This window comes from Macaca mulatta, chromosome X (genome assembly GCF_049350105.2).
Source record: "Macaca mulatta isolate MMU2019108-1 chromosome X, T2T-MMU8v2.0, whole genome shotgun sequence".
In the NCBI taxonomy this organism is placed as follows: Eukaryota; Metazoa; Chordata; class Mammalia; order Primates; family Cercopithecidae; genus Macaca; species Macaca mulatta.
Window position 1 is genome coordinate 46,500,007 of NC_133426.1, and position 16,877 is coordinate 46,516,883.

Here is a 16,877-nt window from a genome sequence, read left to right on the forward strand (position 1 = left end):
TTGATAGGACTCCATCCTAGTGAAATATTTATATGTCCACAAAGATTTCCAAGGCAGTTCTATTCATACCAGCAAAAAGTAGAAGGAGAAAGCCCTAAGCGTCCCATGTTCCTGAGAATCCAATAATGGTAGAATGACAGCTATACTACCAGGTGGCATTGCTTATGATAAAAATGACCCCTGATTGGTAAACAAACTTCACGTGGACGAGGAGGACTAGAGAGGAGTTAAATTGCCACATCCATACTCTGGAACTGTCATGATAAAAATTGACTGATATGTAAGAATGTCTGGGATACTTTTGTCTAAGTGAAAAAAATCAAAGTCCAGAAAAGCATAGTAGGAGCAGCTGGGCAAGGTGACTCACATCTGTAATCCCAGCATTTTGGGAGGCCAAGGCGGGTGGATCACCTGAGGTCAGGAGTTCGAGACCAGCCTGGCCAACATGGTGAAACCCTGTCTCTACTAAACATACAAAAAGTAGCTGGGCATGGTGGTGCATGCCTATAATTCCAGCTACTCGGGAGGCTGAAGCAGGAGAATTGCTTGAACCTGGGGGGCAGAGGTTACAGTGAGCCAAGATAGTGCCACAGCACTCCAGCCTTGCCAACAGACAACAGAGCGAGACTCTGTCAAAAAAAAAAAAAAAAGAAAAGAAAGAAAGAAATTTCTAATGTCTAGGTAGTCAAGTTTATCACTCTGTAGCTATGTATTTTCTGAATTTGGGGATTGTTTAGAAAGGCTATCAGCCACCACAAAACTATCAAAACTTTTAACTTCTCTCTCACTTTTATGGTTATCTTGTATACATTTAAATCTCTAATCCATCTGTAATTTACTCGGGGGCTTAGAGTGAGATGAGTAATTTACTTTTATGGAGTTTCTTCCCTCCATAAATGCCTAGCCAGATTTTTCTAATGACATCTTTTCTGCAGAGATTTAAGATACTTTTATTATGAAGTAACCTCTGACACTGTACTTCTAGGATCTGTTAATGGTTATTAACTGTCATTATCATTGTCATGTTTAGCTCTGTGTTACTGGAAGCCTGACAATGGAATGACGGCTGTTTTACTGGGTCTGAGAGATAAGGAAGGAAGGAAACCCAATTTTTTCCTACTGTCTACTCTCACTTGACACAACACTTCCGACACCAGATGTAATCCCAGGCCCCAGGCTGTTCCCCCACATACCAAGGCATTCTCCCTGGACACCAGCTGGGTGTGCTCTTAAGTCAATTCCATTCTGACACGTCTACCTGGAGTTAGCGTCAGTTCCCACAGGTTGAGGGCTTAGTCCCACAAGACTGCCCCAACTTGAGATGTCAGTCACAAGTAGGGTGTCACCTATACATCTGACTGATGGGCCACAAATTGGGGGTTCCCATGAACCCCTCCTGAAGATTGATTAATTTCCTAGAGTGAGTTTCAGTTTCCCTGAGTTTCCCCTATTTGTTATAAAGGATATTACAGGCCAAGCGCGGTGGCTCATGCCTGTAATCCCAGCACTTTGGGAGGCCAACGCGGGCGGATCACCTGAGGTCGGGAGTTTGAGACCAGCCTGACCAACATGGAGAAACCCCATCTCTACTACGAATACAAAATTAGCCAGGTGTGGTGGCACATGCCTGTAATCCCAGCTACTCAGGAGGCTGAGGCAGGAGAATCACTTGAACCCAGGAGGCAGAGGTTGCAGTGAGCCAAGATCGCGTCATTGCACTCCAGCCTGGGCAACAAGAGCAAAACTCCGTCTCAAAAAAAAAAAAGCGGGGGGATATTACAGAGGATACAGATGAACCGCCAAATGGAAGAGATGCATAGGGCAAGGGATGTGGGAAGGTCCAAGGACCTTTCATGCCCTGTCTGTACTCACTACCATCCGGGCACCACCAAGTGTTCAGCTGTGTGGAAGCTGTCTGAACCCACCCAGTCCTTTGGTTGTTGTTGTTGTTGTTTTTGAGAAACAAGGTCTTGCTCTGTCCCCCAGGCTGGAGAGCAGTGGTGCAATCTTGGCTCACTGCAGGCCCAACCTCCTGGCCTCAAGTGATCCTCCCTCCTCAGCCACCCATAGTGCTGGGATCACAGGAGCCAGCCACCACACCCAGCCACAGTGGGGTTTTTATGGAGGCTTCATCACAGAGGCATGATCATCACTGGCCCTTGGTAGTCAACTCAGCCTTCATCTTCTCTCCCCTCCCAGGAGTTTTGAGGATGGAGATGAAATTCCCAACCCTCTAATCCTGTCTGGTTTTCTGGTGACCAGCTCCCATCTGGAAGCTACCTAGGGGCAGCCAGCCACCAGTCATCTCATTAGCATATAAAAGACGCTTTGATCACTTCAGAGTCTATTCCAAGGGTTGCAGGAGCTTTTGCCAGGAGACAGGACAAAAACCAAATATATATTTCACAATATCAAACCAGGTGACATTACTCCAGATAAAAATGACTCTGGATTGGTAAACAAACTGCATCTGGACTGGAGGACTGAGTAAACTATGACTGGCTGGTAGGAAGCCATGGATTGGGGTTTTCTGAGCACATTGTCACTCAGTGATATGTAACTGGGCACATCTTTTGCTGGGACCCTGGAAGCCATGCCACTGGGACCATTACAAGAGATATTGGTCTATGGAACAGGTTAGAGCTTCCAAGCAACATTTGTTTCATCCTAGCACTCAGCAGTGTGGTTTTGTTCCCTGGCAGCGGAGCTCTCACGAGGGAGGGGCAGTTTGGGCTACCAGCTCCTGGATTGCTCTGAGAAGCCCTCCTGCTGGAGAAACCTGCCTGTCACCGCCCTCTGGCAGGCTGGCTTTCCTGTCCCCTCTCCTGCACAGCTGGGTAAACTAGTGCCACTGTGGCTGATTTGGGCCTTACGGGTGCAACGAGTGGCTTGAATTGAAGGCCAGCAAGTGTGGGTGTGACAGGATGGGATCTGGAGCAGAAACAGGTGGGTTATTAGTCTTTGCGAGGAATTGGGGCCCTTGTAGAAGTGAGTTCTTGTTTGGTGGTGACAAGGCCAAGCACAGACCTTTCCCCTTTTGCCTCAATCAGCTGCTTGGGCCACAGACCTCTGGCTTCCTGTTCTTTATTTCATGATTGATGAGCGAAGGTTAGAACGGTTTGTCATGGTTGATTAGCTATGTTTAGAACTGTTCGTTGTAGCTCTGTGTCCCCTGCAAAGCCTGCTCTGTCAGCCCCAGGCAGGACTGACTTCCTCCTTTGTGGACCACCCGGACCCTGTCCTACATCTGTCACTGTCCCTGTGAGGCAGGCTTCCTCGCTGCCTCGGTTTCATCTATGAGTGTCTAAGTGTCGCTTTTCTCCCTCCACTAAACTGAAGCTCCTTGAGTTCAAGAGGTGTGGTTTTGTATCAGTCTTTACTTCACAGGACTTACCAGTCTGGCCTCTATTCAGTAAACATGTGTTGAATGAATGAATTTCCAGGGTGAGATATTTCTCATAGCCTGTCTGTTTCTCTTATAAAGTTCAAAATGATTTTAGTCATATAGATACTCTATGTAATATACTATGCCAAACTGACTAGTGACTGGCATAAGAACAATTATATAAGAAAGGCCAGGCCGGGCATGATGGCTCACGCCTGTAATCCCAGCACTTTGGGAGGCCAAGGTGGGCAGATCACAAGGTCAGGGGTTCGAGACCAGCCTGGCCAACATGGTGAAACCCCGTCTGTACTAAAAATACAAAAATTAGGCGGGCATGGTGGTGGGCTCCTGTAGTCCCAGCAACTCTGGAGGCTGATGCAGGAGAATTGCTTGAACCCGGGAGGCAGAGGTTGCAATGAGCCCAGATTAAACCACTGCACTCCAGCCTGGGTGACAGAGCAAGACTCAGTCTCAAAAAAAAAAAAAAAAAAGGCCAGTGTGGATGCGGGAGCCAGACCGCATGGATTCGACTCCCTCATTCCTGGCTGTGTGACCTGGGCTAGTTACTTAGGCTCTGTGCGCCTCACACTCTTCATCTGTCAAGTTTCTCCTAGAGGGCACAGAGTAAGCCCTCCATGTGCGTGAGGTGCCATGTCCCGGTGCCCCAGGCTGGTCCTGGCATGCTAAAGAGGAATGTGCCATTACAGGAATCATTGACCTTCAAGGACGTGTTTGTGGACTTCACCCTGGAGGAGTGGCAGCAACTGGACTCTGCCCAGAAGAACCTCTACAGGGATGTCATGCTTGAGAACTACAGCCACCTGGTGTCCGTGGGTGAGGGACCGCGCCACGGGGTGATGCAGAATGCCCCCAGTACTGTGTTTCTTTCTCAGCTGCTCCAAGCTCCGGGGCCTGGGAACAATGAGTGTGGGTTACCACCCTCAGTGAGTTTGGGTTACAGCCAACTGTGCAGTATTCGTAGTCCCCGTTGGACTCTGGAGAGCATGTTGGTGCCCTTGCTTGCTATGTGAATGTTCTGTACTGAGGGGCAGATAGCTGTGTGCTTGGGGCCTTCCCCGAGGCTGTGCCACCTTCAGCCTGCAGGGGTGGGCCTAGGTTCTGGAATTCCTCAGCGTTAATAACGAAGTCCTGTGTCATGTCCCCTGAACAGGGTATCTAGTTGCGAAGCCAGATGTGATCTTCAGGTTGGGACCAGGAGAAGAGTCCTGGATGGCAGATGGAGGGACCCCGGTACGGACCTGTGCAGGTGAGGACAGGCCAGGTGAGTCAGGCCGGGGAAAGGGACCAGGTTGGTTGGTGACAGCTTGGCCTCTGGGATGAGCTCAGGAGCTCTTCTGAGAGCCCCGGACTTGTGGACATGCCTAGGCTCTGATGAGCGGAACTGTTGTCATGTCCAAATGAGGCCTCTGCCTGGCCACTGGTTACAGTCTCTGCGTTCTTTGCTTGGCGTTCCCATAGATTGTGGCCACTCTTGTTCTGAGATCCCATTTCTACCTTCCACCCTCCTGGCTTGTTAGTGAGAAGTGCCAAGCCTCTTCTCATTCCTCTCCCACCACCTTTCTGGAAGCTTTTAAGACTTATTCTCCCACCTTCTTGGCCTTTTGTATTTTCACCATGGTAGATGTATTAATAGATGTCAGCATTTCCTCTTTATTAGGCATACTGTGGGCCCTTTCAGGCTGAAATTTGGACTGTTTTTTTGTTTGTTTGTTTTTTGTTTTTTGTTTTTGTTTTTGTTTTTTAGCCTAAGGTAGATTATCATGCCTGTTTGTTTTTTTGTTTTTTTGTTTTTGAGTCAGTATAGACACCAAAGCTTTGCCAGTGACCTTTACCCAACCAGGTACCCACCACGTTCTTGCCTGCTCTCACTTTGTGGTTAACACTGTAAACCTCACACCATTTTCTGTTTTCTTTACTTATTTCTTCTCAGACTGTTACAAATCTGACTTTATACTACTTGTTATCAGATTCCTCCATTTTTTAATACATCCTTCCCATTCAACTCTTGTTTTTGTTATTATCTCTTTACTTATTCAAAAAATAAACACACTCGAGAGGACATTACTCCCAAGGTGGAATACTTCAGTGAACCATATTTTAGTCCTGCATAGAGCTGCTTTTTCCTTGTCTATTTTTCCTGTGGGCTGCCCACAAGGATCCAGAAACTCTTCTGATACACTGGTCTGCTCTTTCTCTCCCCTTCATAGTACCCCCTTCACTGGCCCATGGCAAAGAAGCCTGTTTAGAATGGTGTTACTCTTCAGAGGGTGATCGATGAACCAGCAGCCTGGGCATTGTTGGGGCACTAAGTAGAAAATCAGAATCTGAGGCCTCACTCTAGATTTTCTGAAGGAGAATGTGCATTTCAACAAGCTCCCCAGGGACCCCATAGACACAGTAAAGCTTGAGAATCACTGCTCATTAGAGATTAATTTCAGAGCATCAGCTGTAGTCAGGTGCTGGCCCCAAGGACTCCTCAGATGGCTTCCTCCAGAACCCACTCCTCAGCACACACACCTATTCTCTGAGATCCTCCCTGTGCTGGCATTTGTGGCTCCCACCATTCTGTAGCTTCCTCCAGGAATGTTTTGGGTGATGATAACCTCTTTGTTGCTCAGTGTAATTCCATATCTGCTGCTTCGAGATTCATCAGGATTTCTGGTGTGCTGATGGTATGCTTGCTTTCTTCCAGTGATGCCTGGAATTGTAATGACTGTATGTCTTGTTCTCATTTCAGTGCTGTCCTAGAAGGGAGGAAAAGCAAATTCAGGCACAGTCTACCCTCCTGAGTCGCAATTCCCTCATAAGAAAAACTATTATATTAAAATACAGACATTTATATATTCAGTCTAAGAGTGCAGAACAGTATAGGCTAAAAAGTAATCTTAGGTGCATTCCCAATCACACCCCCCAAGGGCAGCTTCTTCTAAAGATTTCTCTTTTTGGTTCTGGTGAGCACCTCCATAGGTTTAGGGAATACCTTTATATCTGCATTTTATGGGTTTTCAGTTTTATCTTCCCTCTATGAAAAGTAAGGATTTCCCTCACACTTTGGCCTTCCACTCCCCAGCTCTTCACAAGTTTGTTATATGCTTATTTTTAGTTCCTTTATTGGTTACATTTATAACTTTAAATAATATAGCTATGCATTTCATATGGTAACTTTTAAAAAAATATAGCTAAGTGCCAGTGGCTCATTTCTTTAGCTCAAACACAACCCCTAGACATAAGAGCCTACATCTTGTTCTGACTTGTTCCAGTGTGGGACTGGTGGAAGACATTCAATAAATATTGCACTGATTGATTTGGACCTGGGCAGAGGAAGGAGCTTTGTTATTCATCCACATACAAGTGGCTAAGAGTGACTGTGGAGCCACATAGCCTGGACTGGACTTCTGGCCACTTTCCTCACTAGCTATCACTGTGTACACATTGGTTGGCCTCTCTACCTGTTGTGGGGCTAATGATAGAACTGAATGATTTTCAGAAATTAATGAGTTGATCCATGTAAAGCACCTAAAAGGGTGCCTGGCATAAAGGGAACACTCAACAAATGTTATCACTGTTTTTATTGTTGTTATTATCCATAAAAAACGTTTTCTTTAATTTAATGTAGTGGTTGTTAACCAGAGATGTATTACATAGTTACCTGTGGATCTATCAGAATATTCATGAGTAGGCCCCACTGTAGAAATTGTTTCAGAAAGCCTAGGGTAGGCCTGGTTGTGTGCATTTTGAGTGACACTCCAGAGGGTTCTGATGCCCATCTTTGGTTAAGATCCACTACTTGAAATATCTGCTGAGAGGAATTGCAAGGGAATAGGAGACAGCAATGAGCATGCGAGCAGGATGGGATGGAAAGACAGGAGCACATGGACTCACTCCTAGACAGCTCTCCAAACTCCCAGGGTTGGAAGCAGAATGCAGCAGAAAGCAACTTGAATTTCTTCCCTGTTTCTCCATATTTGAATCTATTTCAGGAACTATATTTTTCCCTCTGTCTCCTGGATGAAACCTCTGGCTGGTCCCATAAGTTCACTGGTCATTCTGAGATAATACAAATCTTCTGGGAACTGTTCCTTTCAAGAGTAGCCTCATTACAGTAATGAAAACTGTCCAGTCTCATGTAGTAGTACAAACTGAAATTTATTTCAAGTTTGTTGATCTTTTCATAGAAGTTTTAGCTTTGTTAATTTTCTCTACCATTTTTCTGTTTTATTGATTTCTTTTACTTTTATTTTCTTTTTCCTACTTACTTTCAGTTTACTTTGCTGTTTTTTATCTAGCTTCCCCCAACATTTTATTATGAAAATTTTTATATAAAACAAGTAAAAGAATTGTAGATTGAACACCCATATAATACCTCCACCTAGATTTATAATAACTATAAACATTTGGCTATATTTATCCCCTGTCCATCTGCCAGTTCCTCCAATTTCCATAAATTCGATTTATTTTTTTATAGTGCATTTCAAAGGAAGTTACAGAGTTCAGTACCCTTAACCCCTAAGTACCTCCACAGGCATATCATTAATTAGAGTTCAATATTTGTTAGTACTTTATCATTAGTACTCATGAAGTATTTTAATAAAACAAAATGCCCTTATGGCACCATATGATCTTTGGCCATACATGTTAATGTTTGAACGTAATTTTCTATATGTGTTTTTATATGTGATCATTATATATTTATGTTGATGTGACTGCATTCCTTTTATTTTTTCAAATGAAATTGATTAAGGTATAATGTACATACCATGAAATTTATCTTTCTTAGGTGTACAGTTGTATAGTTTTGACAACTATGTAGCTGTGTAATTACTACTACTACAATAAAAGTGTTGGACATTTTCATCCCCCACAAAAAACTCCATGTTTCCTTTTATAATTCAGTCTCTCTCCTCATCCCAGGCTTGATCTCTTTTCCTTCTAGTTTGGTTCTTTCTAGAATGTCATGTGGCTGGCTTCTTTCACTTACCTTAATGCATTTTAGGTTCATCCATGTTGTGGCATGTATCAGTTTGTTCCTTTTGATAGCTGAGTAGTGTTCCAGTTTGTCTGTCGATGGACCAGTTAATGCACATTTGAATTGTCCCGGGTTTTTTTTTGTTATTATGAATGAAGCTGGCAGACATTCTTGTACAGGCGTTTCTGTGGATCTGTGTTTTCATATCTCTTGGGTAAATATCTGGAGTGAGATTGCTTGGCCATATGGTAAGCATATGTTTAACTTTATAAGACATTGGGCCGGGTGTGGTGCCTCACGCCTGTAATCCCAGCACTTTGGGAGGCCAAGGCGAGTGGATCACTTAAGGTCAGGAATTTGAGACCAGCCTGGCCAACATATAGTGAAACCCCGTCTCTACTAAAAATGCAAAAATTAGCTGGGTGTGGTGGCACATGCCTGTAATCCCAGCTACTTGGGAAGCTGAGGCAGGAGAATTGCTTGAACCCAGGAGGTGGAGGTTGCGGTGAGCCGAGATCATGCCACTCTACTCCAGCCTGGGTGACACAGTGAGACTCTGTCTCTCAAAAAATAATAATAAGATATTGCCAAAGTGTTTTCTAGTGTGGCTGTACTATTTTGTTTTCCCACCAACAACACACCTTTCTAGTAGGTATATAGGGGGATCTCATTGTGATTTAAATTTGCATTTCTGTAATGATCAGTGATGTTGAGCATGTTTTCATGTGCTTATTTGCCATCTGTATATGTTCTGTGGTGAAGTGTCTATTGTAATCTTTTGCCATTGTTTGTTATTAAATTGTGAGAGTTCTTTATATATTGTGGATATAAGTGTTTTGCAAGTATTTACTCCTAGGCTGTGGCTTGATTGTTCATAACAGTATCTTTTGAAAAACAAATGTTTCTGTTTTTATAAAGTCCAATTTATTAAATTTTTCTTTTACGGTTCATGCTTTTTGTGTCCTCTTTAGAAAATCTCTCACTAACCCAGGGTAACAGAGATTTTTTCTGTATGTTTTCTTCCAGGAGATTCATAATTTTAGTTCTTATATTTAAGTCTATGACTGTTAATGACTTAATTTTTGTATCTGGTGTGAGGTAAGGGTCAACATATTTTTATATTATTTTTACATATGCATTTCCAATTGTTCCAGTAATATTTTTGAAAAGAATATTCTTTCTTTTTCTCAGATCAACAAGTGATCCATTTATTATTTGACATCTACTTTAAAATGATGCCAGGTGTGGTGCCTCACACCTATAATCCCAGCACTTTGGGAGGCTGAGGCAGGAGGATCCCTTGAGCCCAGGAGATTGAGACCAGCCAGGGCAACATAGTGAGACCCCGTCTTTACTAAAAAATTAGCTGGGCATGGTGGTGCGCACCTGTAGTCCTAGCTACTCGGGAGGCTGAGGCACAAGAATTGCTTGAACCCAGGAGGCAGAGGTTGCAGTAAGCCAAGACCGCACTGCTGCACTCCAGCACTCCAGCACTCCAGCCTGGGCAACAGAGCAAGACTCTGTCTCAAAAAAAAAATGTTAATAGTAAGAATTTCACTGGGGAACTGGGATATATAAAATAATCTAATGAAAACTGAAAATTAAGAATTTAATATATATATAAAAGAAACACAAAATTTAAAGAGCAACAACAAAAGAAGAATTTCATATATAGACTTAATAGCAGATTAACCAGAGCAGAAGAGAGGTTAAGTAAGAAAGATAAGTTACTATCAAATATTCAGTCTATTCCAGACTGTTCTTTCTTAATTAACTTACTTTGGCATCCTTTTTGAAAAGTATTTGAACATACGTGTCACTCTGTACACCAATACAGGTTGAGTATCCCTAATCCAGAAATCCAAAATCCTAAATGCTCCAAAATCCAAAATTTCTTGAGCACCGACGTGGCATCCAAAGGAAATGCTCATTGAAGCATTTCAGATTTCATATTTTCAGGTTAGGCTGCTGAACCAGTAAATATATAATGTAAACATTCTAGAAACCAAAAATATCTGAAATCCAAAAACACTGCTGGTTCCAAGCATTTTGGATAAATGATACACAACCTGTACCACATGTCTTAATTGCTGTAGCCTTATATTATGTGTTTAAATCAGGTAGTATGAGTCCTCTCACTTTGTTCTTCCTTTTTGTAATGTTGTAGCTAGTCTAGGTCTTTGGTATTTTCCTAGAAATTTTAGAATCAGCTTGTCAATTTTTGCAAAAAAGGCTGCAGGGGGTTTTGACATTGCATGGAATCTGTGGATAATTGATGTGCAATATTGAGTCTTCTAAAGCAAAATATGGTATATCTGTCTATTTCAGTCTTTTAAATTTTATTTCAGTAATATTTGATAGTTTTGAATGGATAGGTCTTGCACATATTTTGTTTAATTTACCCCCGTGTTTTATGTTCTTTCAAGGTAATGTAAATGGGGTGTGTGTATGTACATAGTTGTTTTGTATTTCATTTTCCTATTGCTCATTGCTAATTTATAGAAGTGTAATTGATCTTTCCATATTGACTTTGTATCCTGGAACCTTTTAATAAGCTTACATATTAGTGCTAGTAGCTCTTTTATAGATGGTTTGGTATTTTCTACATAAACAATCATGTAGTTATGAATAAGGACAGCTTATTTCCTTTCCCAGTCTGGATGCCTTTACTTCTTTTTCTTACTTTATTGTACTTACTGGCTAGGATCTTCAGTATAATGTTGACTCAGGTAGGGAGGGCAACATATTTGCCTTGATCCTGATCTTAGGACAAAAGCATTTACTCTCTTACCATTAGGCCTAATTTTACTTGTAGGTTTTTTCATAATGGCCTGATAAAGGTTGAGGATATTTCCTTCTAATCCTGATTTTCTGAAAGTTTTTTTTATTATGAATGGATGTTATAAATTATTTTTATGGATCAATTCCTATCATTGTGTTTTTTCTCCTTTAGACCATTACTTCCCATGTAATTATTGATATTATTGGATTTACAGGTACCATTTTATTATTTCTTTCTGTTCATCCCACCAACCAAACTTCTTTTTGGTTTTTTGTTATTTTACTTCACCATCCTTCTCTTTGGAATATTTGACTATTTTTTAAATTAAACATTCTATGTTAAGATAATCGTAGATTCCCATGCCCTTTAGGAAAAAATAAAGATAAATCTCATGTATTCTACCCAGTTTCTACTAATGGTGACATCTTGAAAAACTATACTACAAATCACAACAAGGATATTGACATTGAGAAAGTCAAGATACGGAACATTTCCATTACTACAAGGGTCCCTCATATTGCCTTTGTATAGCTATACCCATTCCTTCCCACCCCACCCCTTCTTAAGCCCTGGCAACTACTAATTTGTTCTCCATTTCTATAATTTTGTCATTTCAAGAATATTACATAAATGAGGTCATACAGTATGATACTTTATGGGATTAGTTCTTTTCACTCAGCGTACTTCTCAGTTGGATTCATCCTGTTGTGAGTACCCAGAGTTTCTTCTTTTTTGTCACTGAGTAATATTCCACCAAATGGATGTACCACAGTTTGTTTAGCCATTCACCATTTGAAGAACATTCCTGTTTTCAACTTCATTGATTTCTGCTCTGATTATTTCTTTTCTTCTGCTTGATCTTTATTTCTAATATATGCATTCAGTGCTATAAATATCCCTCTCATTGCTGTGTCCCACAAATTATGATATGTTGCATTTTCATTTAATTCAAAATAGTTTCAAATTCCCCTTACGACTTATTTAGAAGTAAGTATATCTTTAAATTTCCAAATATTTGGGGTTTTCCAAGTATCTTTCTCATTGATTTTTGTTGTAATACTGTTATTGCACATAATATGATTTCTTATAAATTTGTACAGGTTTGTTTTAAGACCCAGAATATGTTCTATCTTGGTGAATGTTTCATATGCACTTGAAAAGAATGTATATTCTGCTGTTGTTGGATGCAGTGTTCTCTGAATGTCAATTAGGTGAAGTTGGTTGATGGTGCTGTTCAGATTATCTATATCCTTGCTGGTTTTCTGTCTACTTGTTCTATCAATTATTGAGAGAAAGTGTTGAAGTCTCCAACAATAATTGTGGATTTGTCTGTTTCTCTTTCAGATGTATCCATTTTTGCCTCATGTATTTTGAAGTGCTGTTATTAGGTACATACACTTTTAGGATTGTTATTTCTTCTCAAAGAATTGACTGTTTTATCATTTTGTAATGTCCTTCTTTGTGCCAGAAAATCCTTCTTGTTCTGAAGTCATTGTCTGAAATTAATGTAATTTCTCCAGCTTTCTTTTGGTTAGGTTTTCATGGTATATCTCCATCCCTTTACACATCTCTCGACAGAGAGTTTCCTTATACCTCTCTCTACCCGCCCCCACCCCGCCAATTTCCCCTAATAGTAACATCTTGCATTAGTATGGTACATGTGTTACAACTGGTGAATGAATACATTATTATTAACTAAAGTCACATCTTACATTAAGGTTCACTCTTTGTGTTGTTCAGTTCTATGGGTTTTGTCAAATGCATAAAAATCCACCATTACTGTTTCATACAGAATAGTTTTACCGCCCTAAAAATTCCCTGTGCTTTGCTTTTTCATCCCTTTTTCACTCTCTCCTGGCAAGTACTGATCTTTTTACTATCTCTATAGTTTTGCCTTTTCTAGAATGTCATATAGTTGGAATCATATAGTATGTAGCCTTTTCAGACTGGCTTCTTTCAAATAGCAATATGCATTTAAGTTTCCTCCATGTCCATGGCTTGATAGCCCATTTCTTTTTATTGCTGAATAATATTCCATTGTGGATCACTTTGTTTATCCATTCACCTATTGAAGGACATCTTGGTTGCTTCCAGTTTGGGGCCATTATGAATGAAGCTGCTATAAACATCATGTGCAGGCTTTTCTGTAGACATAAGTTTTCAACTCATTGTGGTTCATTTCCTTTTGAAGTTTGTAATTTTTTTTACTGTGAACTCCTTTTCAGTGAGAGTTATTTTCCATGGAAATTCTGTGTACCCTAAGCTATGAAAGCATCACTGCAGAACTATTTGGATTGCCACTGCTGGGGCCCACTGGTTTCACTAATGCAGGAACAATTTATAGGTGAATTTATCAACTTCGGGGGTTTTGTATTATACTTCAAATGTCCATTTGGAATGCACTCCTACATGTGGTACAGGACTGTGGTTCTGACTTCTTGTAAGTAACCCCTGATTCTTCTTAACATTTTCATTAGCCAGTGGGTGACATCTTTCTAGTTCCTATTTTACACACAGAGATGTCCTTTGTGACTCCCAGCTTTAACCAGGTAGCTCAATTCTAATTCTCTGCACAGTTGTGCCCTGTGGCCTAGAATTCACTTCACACTCATGATTAGAGCCTTAGTCCCCCAACTGCAAAGCCACACAGCTTCAATTTCTGTTCACCCCCTCACTTTAAATTTCTTCTTCATTTTTGTCACATAATAAATTTATTTTCTGGTTTGAGCTTGGCTGCATATTAAATTATTTTTGTTAAATTTGAGCCAGCATTTCTTTGTACTTGCACTCAGGGGAGGTGGTGGTGGTGGGACATGGGGAGGGTCCATCCACATCAGCTCAAGTCATGTTGATAGGAGTTCACTGCTTGGGCATTTAGGGATTAATGTTATTCCATAATATTCCAGTGGAAAGACTTAACAAGTTTGATGATTCGTTCATTTTCTTCTAGAAGTCTGGCAAGTTGATGAGCAGATAGATTGCTACAAGGAAAGCCAAGACAAACTTCTGTGGCAAGCTGCATTCATAGGCAAGGAAACACTGAAGGATGAAAGTGGTCAAGAATCCAGAACATGTAGAAAAAGCATTTATCTGAGCACAGAATTTGATTCTGTAAGACAAAGACTCCCTAAATATTATTCATGGGAAAAGGCATTCAAAACATAATTTAAACTTTCTTAGTCAAAATAGAAGCTATGTAAGAAGGAAAGATGATGGATGTAAGGCATATTGGAAAGTATGCCTCCATTCTAATCTTCATAAAGCTCGACCTGCAGAGAGATTTTTTGACCCTAATCAACGAGGGAAAGCCCTCCACCAAAAGCGAGCCCTTAGAAAAAGTCAGAGAAGTCAAACTGGGGAGAAACTCTACAAATGTACTGAATGTGGAAAAGTGTTTATCCAGAAAGCAAACTTAGTTGTACATCAAAGAACTCACACCGGAGAGAAACCTTATGAATGCTGTGAATGTGCAAAAGCCTTCAGCCAGAAGTCAACCCTCGTAGCACACCAGAGAACTCACACAGGGGAGAAGCCCTATGAATGCAGTGAATGTGGAAAAACCTTTATCCAGAAGGCACCACTTATTAAACATAAGAAAATTCATATGGAGAGAGACCCTATAAATGCAGTGTCTGTGAGAAAGCCTTTAGTGGGAAGTCAACTCTCATTAAACATCAGATCATTCATATGGGAGAAACCTTACAAATGTAATAAATGTGGGAAATCTTTTAGTGTTAAATCAACTCTCATTGTATGTCACAGAACATAAATGCGTAAGTTGCATGCTATTGTGAGTAGTGTGATGAAATTTTACATTGTCCTGCTGTTTCCTGCTCAGGATGCAAATCACTGAACCCTTTTTTTTCTTTCTTTTTTTTTTTTGAGACAGTCTTGCTCTGTCATCCAGTCTGGAGTGCAGTGGCACAATCTTGGCTCACTGCAACCTCCACCTCCCGAGTTCAACCGATTCTCCTGCCTCAGCCTCCCGAATAGCTGGGATTACAGGTGCATGCCACCATACCCAGCTAATTTTGTATTTTTAGTAGAGACAGGGTTTCACCATGTTGGCCAGCCTGGTCTTGAACTCCTGACCTCAAGTGATCTGCCTGCCTCAGCCTCCCAAAATGCTGGAATTACAGGCGTGAGCCACTGCACCCAGCCTGAATCATCCTTTTGTCCAGTATTATATCCATGCTGTATATGCTACCTGCCCATTAGTCCCTTAGCTGTCTCAGTTGTCAGATTGACTGTCATGGGATTGCAGTGCTTGCATTAAAGCTACCCTTATTGTATAATGACCCCAAAGTGCAAGAGTAGTGATGTTGGCAATTTGCATACGCCAAAAATAAGTTATAAAGTGCTTCCTTAAAGTGAAATGGTTAAAGTTCTTGACTTAATAAAGAAACAAAATGTATGCTGAGGTTGTTAAGATTTATAGTAAGAATGAATCTTCTATCCAGGAAATTGTGAAGAAGGAAAAAGAAACTTGTGCTAGTTTTGTTGTCACATCTCGAACTGCAAAAGTTATGGCCACAGTGCATGATAAATGCTAAGATGAAAAAGACATTAAATTCGTGGGTGGAAGGCATGAATAGAAATGGGTTCTGACAGCAATCAGGTTCGGTACTATTCACAGTTTCAGGCATCCGCTAGGGATCTTGGAACATATCCCCCATGGATAAGGGAGGACTACTGTACATTGCCATATTGTGCATCAAAGAATTCATTGAGTGTAATCATGTAAATCTACTATACATTTTTTTTAAAAAAGCCCTCAGATATCATTTAGCCTTTGGTAGATGTAAGAAAACTCAAAAGTTACTCAAATCATTCAATAAATGATAATTTATTTATTTATTTATTTATTTATTTATTGTGAGACAGGTCTCACTCTGTCACTTAGGCTGGGATGCAGTGGCATGATCACAGCTCACCAGAGCTTCGACTTCCCAGGCTCAGGTTATCCTCCCACCTCAGCCTCCCGAGTAGTGGGGACCATAGGCACCCGCTACTACACCCAGCTAATTTTTGTATTTTTTGTAGATGGGGTTTCGCCATGTTGCCCAAGCTAGCCTCGAACTCCTGGGCTCAAGTGATCTGCCCACCTCAGCCTCCCAGAGTGCTAGAATTACAGGTGTGAGCCACTGTGACCAGCCAATAAATGACAAATTCCTTACTCATGAGTTTTAATACATTGTACATCAAATAATTTATGAAGGGTCAAAACCATGAAGATAGCAAAGACTGGAATGCCTTTGGAAAGAAGCGAGGCGTCATCTTATATCAGAGCACTTATGTTCAGCAAACATCAATTTAATAAATTTGATAACCCAGTTTTCCTGTATAATATAAGGAAAATCATGTCTCAGATATGTCATCATCCATTTTATAGAAAAGATCACAGGGGTTACAGTCAAGCACTCAATTATAAATTATACACATATTCTCTGTAGAACAGGTTTAGAAGCTTCTGAAAGTATAAATACATTTTATAATCAGGAGGACAGAGGAAAAACATATTAATCCTTACTAGGCCAATCTCCAAGCTTATCTGTAAATAGATAATCCCTAAATAGATTAGTTTCAGAGCACATGAGCCAGCAGGATTCTCAAATAGACCTTGCACATGTATTTTATCTGTCATCAGTACAAAAGTGGAAGCATCTTATGGAGAAAGATACTCTTCTGGGATACTTTTCTTGAAAAGTCAAAATTTATTCTCA

At 40.8% G+C, this 16,877-nt stretch overlaps 1 protein-coding gene across 23 annotated transcripts in view; it reads left to right on the forward strand.

Annotated features, from left to right (window-relative positions):
• KRBOX4 (KRAB box domain containing 4) overlaps nt 1-15,564 on the forward strand; it is a 28,047-nt gene extending 12,483 nt beyond the window's left edge. For 4 of the 23 annotated variants that reach the window (XM_077987786.1, XM_077987789.1, XM_015127235.3 and 1 more), the window contains 3 exons: nt 4,093-4,219; nt 4,557-4,652; nt 14,105-15,564. In XM_077987786.1, coding sequence (XP_077843912.1) covers nt 4,093-4,219; nt 4,557-4,652; nt 14,105-14,319 — 438 coding nt within the window. In that variant the 3' untranslated portion in view covers nt 14,320-15,564. 23 annotated transcript variants of the gene reach the window in all.
• Nucleotides 15,565-16,877: the final 1,313 nt, after the last annotated feature.